The following is a 3,828-nucleotide window of genomic DNA, read 5'->3' on the forward strand; positions in this document are numbered from 1 at the left end:
CAGCCATGCCTTCCATCCCAAGAGCTCTACCTCTCAAAACAGTGCCACTACCTGGGGCCCAAGCAATCAAACCCATGACCTAAAAGGGATTCTTTTATCATGAAGATCGATTCTGCAAATGTACGAGGAACCCTGCAGCTCCTTGCAAGCCCAAATACCTGGAGGAATTTCTGGAGTATGCAGGTCAGTGTTCATGTTCTTTCCAGCTAAGAATTGACCCAAACATAAGCCATTCTGTAGAACTCTGGAAATCCACAGTATCATCCTGACAGGTTGAATATTTAGTGGCAGTTTATACTGTTGGAAATTGGGGTTGGGTGAGGATTTAGGGGGAAGGTTTATGTATCGATCAGATCAGAAGCATCTCACCCTCTAAAGAGTTCTTAAGGGTCACAGAGCATATGCCCTTCCTTATTGGAGAAAGTGGCTTAGTGATAGAATAATATGTCCTATCCAGACTCCTAAATCATCTCTTTCTCACATATTAGACTAGCACTGAGGAAATCATCAATGTTATAGGTCAAAATAATGGAATGTTATTAATTTCATTTACTTGGCCCAATATTCTTTCACATTGCTGGCTGCCATTCTCTGGGATCTAAAGAAGAATCTCATCAACAAACACACAAATATAATTAGTAATATTTACGGATCCCTGAATTCTCTAACAGTAACATACTGTTATATTTTTAAAGCTCTGACCAAAACATCAGATCTATGGCTCTAAAATTTCCCAAGTAAAAGTGTAACATTTATGCATTCTACAATATACATTCACCTGTATATATACTTGTATTCTCCACACTAGGAAGGCAGAGGCCTGAGGTTCCCAAATTCAAATTTAACTTGAGCTAGATAACCAGATCTGATCCCCAAAACACAAAGAAATTGAAAGCAAGCCCCTTTTTAAAAAGGGATAAGTGGATATCGATTTAGCGGTGGTCACTTGCCATTACTGAGCTAACTGATTCAACAAGTGTCCCCATATTTAATCCCTCTCACAACCTTTTGAGCTAAGGGCAAAGCCGGTCACAACAAACAGATGCTTAGCTTCCAGTGCTGGAGGAAGATCATTTTACTTGAACATTAATTACTCAAGTTGCTCTTAGCCACTTCAAAAGCACCGCATTGTCAAGCATGTACTATGCAAGGCTGTCTATATGTTAGAATAGTGTAAAAGAACGGTTTGTATTCTATTTATAATAGTATGAGTAGAACATGTTAGAATAGTATAAAAGGTAAGGAAGAGTCAATAAACTGTAGCTTATGTATTTTACAGTATTGCCAGCATCCTCTTTTTTTTTTTTCTTTTTTTCGGAGCTGGGGACCGAACCCAGGGCCTTGCGCTTGCCTAGCAAGCACAAGGCCCTGGGTTCGATCCCCAGCTCCGAAAAAAAAGTAGGTTTTGATGAGTTAGGATTATCTTACAATTCCTAAGTCAAGCCTAGGGGCATGGCTTGTCGCTTGCTGCATTAAGTATGAAAATCTGAAGCCAGATGCTTGGTCTAGAACAGAGCAGAACAGGGTCAGACCAATTCTACCAGAAGTTCAGGAGTTTTAATGAAGATGTATATATACAGATTATTCTGTAAGCTTCTGACCAGTTTCTGCAGAACCCAAATGTCTGCATTTGACAGCTTTATCAATTTTTCCCAGGGCTACCATAAGAAATTGAACTTAAACAAATAGATTTAAAGTATACACACGGGACTAGAAATCTTGAAGTCACCTCATCACCCTGCTGAAATAAGAGACCTGTCACTGTGTCTGGACTCCCCCACCCCCTACCTGAATCCCTAAGGATGAGCGACCAGGCTCTCCCCACACTCGAACACCTTGCAATCCAGGGACTGGCAAGTAATGAACGCTTGGCTATCTCTGTTGTGGAGGATCTGCCCAAAGTGTTCTTTCCGCCACTGTTCAAGGAGGCCTTCATCAAGAGACGCAAAAAACTTGTTAAGCACATGGTAACAACCTGGCCCTGCCCATACCTCTATATTGGCCCCCTCCTGGACCACTTCGATGTTGATACTTTCAAGGCTGTGTTGGAAGGAGTGGATAGGCTGAATTGCCAGAAGGTTCGGTCTAGGAGGTGTAAACTCAAAGAGCTCAATTTGTTGGATGTCCAACGTGACTTCCTGGATATATGGACTCCAACACGGGATATTCTCCGTGTTCCAGAGGCCCAAATAGAAGAAGATTCCAAAACAGTGCTGAGGCAACCACTAAGAGTTCATGCAGACTATGGCTTCCTGTTGGGCGTTCTCAATCAGTACCATGCGCACTTCATGAAGTGGGTGAGGCAGAGATTACATAAAATGCGCTTCAGGTTTTATAAGTTGGTACCAAAAAGGAGATGAAAGTTGAGACAGGAAAAGCTGTGGGATCCCCTGGGATATTATGGGAGCAATCTGTACTCTTAACTCTTTAGGTATCTGTCTAGCCTCAAAATAATCATTATGTGACATAGGCTGGCTTAGAACTCATTATGTAGACAACCTCAGTTTCTACCTCCGGAGTACTGAAAGTAAATAAAGCAGTGTACATCCCTTCAAAAAAAAAATGGGGTGGGGATTAGCTCAGTGGTAGAGCGCTTGCCTAGCAAGAGCAACGCCCTGGGTGCGGTCCCCAGCTCTGAAAAAAAAAAAAAAAAAAAAAAAAAAAAAGTATACACACGGAAAGGACATCACGTAAACCTGAACTAGCTTTTCGAAAAGCGAAGTTCAGAGAAAGCATCTCCTCAAAGGGCAAGTGAAGAGGAATTGCAGGACTGCTGTAACGTTGCAGTAATTAAGGCAGCATGCAATTGTATAAAAAAATAAAGGTTGCAGCTGATGAAACAGGATGAAAATGCCAAAGGCGCATACTTACACACCCACCATCTTTATAGGCACATACTTACACACAACCATCTTTAGAGGCACTTCCCTACACACACACCATCTGTAGACGCACATACTTACATGCACAACCATCTTTAGAGGCACATACTTACATGCATAAGCATCTTTACAAAGACGTGGTGATAACCTAGGAATGACAACCGTCTTGGCAGAGTATATATCATGACCTGTGAATGGCTGCACAGGAAAACAAAGCTGATGCTTTACTCTCCAAGTTAGAAAACAAAACCTTTGAACTGCATTGTACATCAGTCGGCACAGGAACTATGAAGCTTTTACAGAAGGAAACTCCAGAAGGAATCTTTGGGACTTTGTCCCAGGTAAAGGGCTCCTAAAGATGACATCAAAGCTATGAGTCACAAAAAGAAAAAATGGCAAGCCACACTCCAGTCCAAAGACATTCAAAATGTTATACTTCAGAAGACATTACTAACGTCAGTATGGCAGTACACAACTGTAATCCCAGGACTCGGGAGGCAGAGGCCGGAGGATTTGAGAAATTGAGACCTTTCTGTGTCAAATCATGAGAATGTGCCCCATAAAAAGTAAATAAAGAAAACAATGGTAAAAGACATCATTAGAGTCAAGATTATCTGGGAGAAAATACTTGCAAATCATTTAGCGTGTATGTATGCACATGTGTATTTGTGTGTAGTGTATGTGTGTATAGATGTGTATTCATGTGAATGTGGGTGCTTATGCCTATGCATGTGCTGAGGTCAGAGATGTTGTCTCCTCTACCTCTAAACTCCTTTCCTCTCCCTCTCCCTCTCCCTCTCCCTCTCCCTCTCCCTCTCCCTCTCCCTCCCTCTCAATTGTGCCTCTCCTGAGGCTCCAGCTTCAAGCACTTCAGGCTAGGCTACAGCCAGCACACTCCAGTGATTCTTCTATTCCCAGGCCACCTCCAGTGGCAGGGCTCCAGGCC

At 42.4% G+C, this 3,828-nt stretch overlaps 1 protein-coding gene across 1 annotated transcript; it reads left to right on the top strand.

Moving 5' to 3' along the window:
- The first annotated feature begins 1,802 nt into the window (after nt 1-1,802).
- Nucleotides 1,803-2,360, top strand: LOC116914640 (oogenesin-3-like). Its single transcript, XM_032919034.1, has one exon. The coding sequence runs from the start codon at nt 1,803-1,805 to the stop codon at nt 2,358-2,360; it is 558 nt and encodes a 185-aa protein (XP_032774925.1).
- The last annotated feature ends 1,468 nt before the right edge of the window (nt 2,361-3,828 follow it).

This window comes from Rattus rattus, chromosome 13 (assembly GCF_011064425.1).
Source record: "Rattus rattus isolate New Zealand chromosome 13, Rrattus_CSIRO_v1, whole genome shotgun sequence".
In the NCBI taxonomy this organism is placed as follows: domain Eukaryota; kingdom Metazoa; phylum Chordata; class Mammalia; order Rodentia; family Muridae; genus Rattus; species Rattus rattus.

Coding starts and splice junctions, on each gene's coding strand:
- LOC116914640 (XM_032919034.1), top strand. CDS start 1,803: ATGAGCGACCAGGCTCTCCCCACACTCGAACACCTTGCAATCCAGGGA.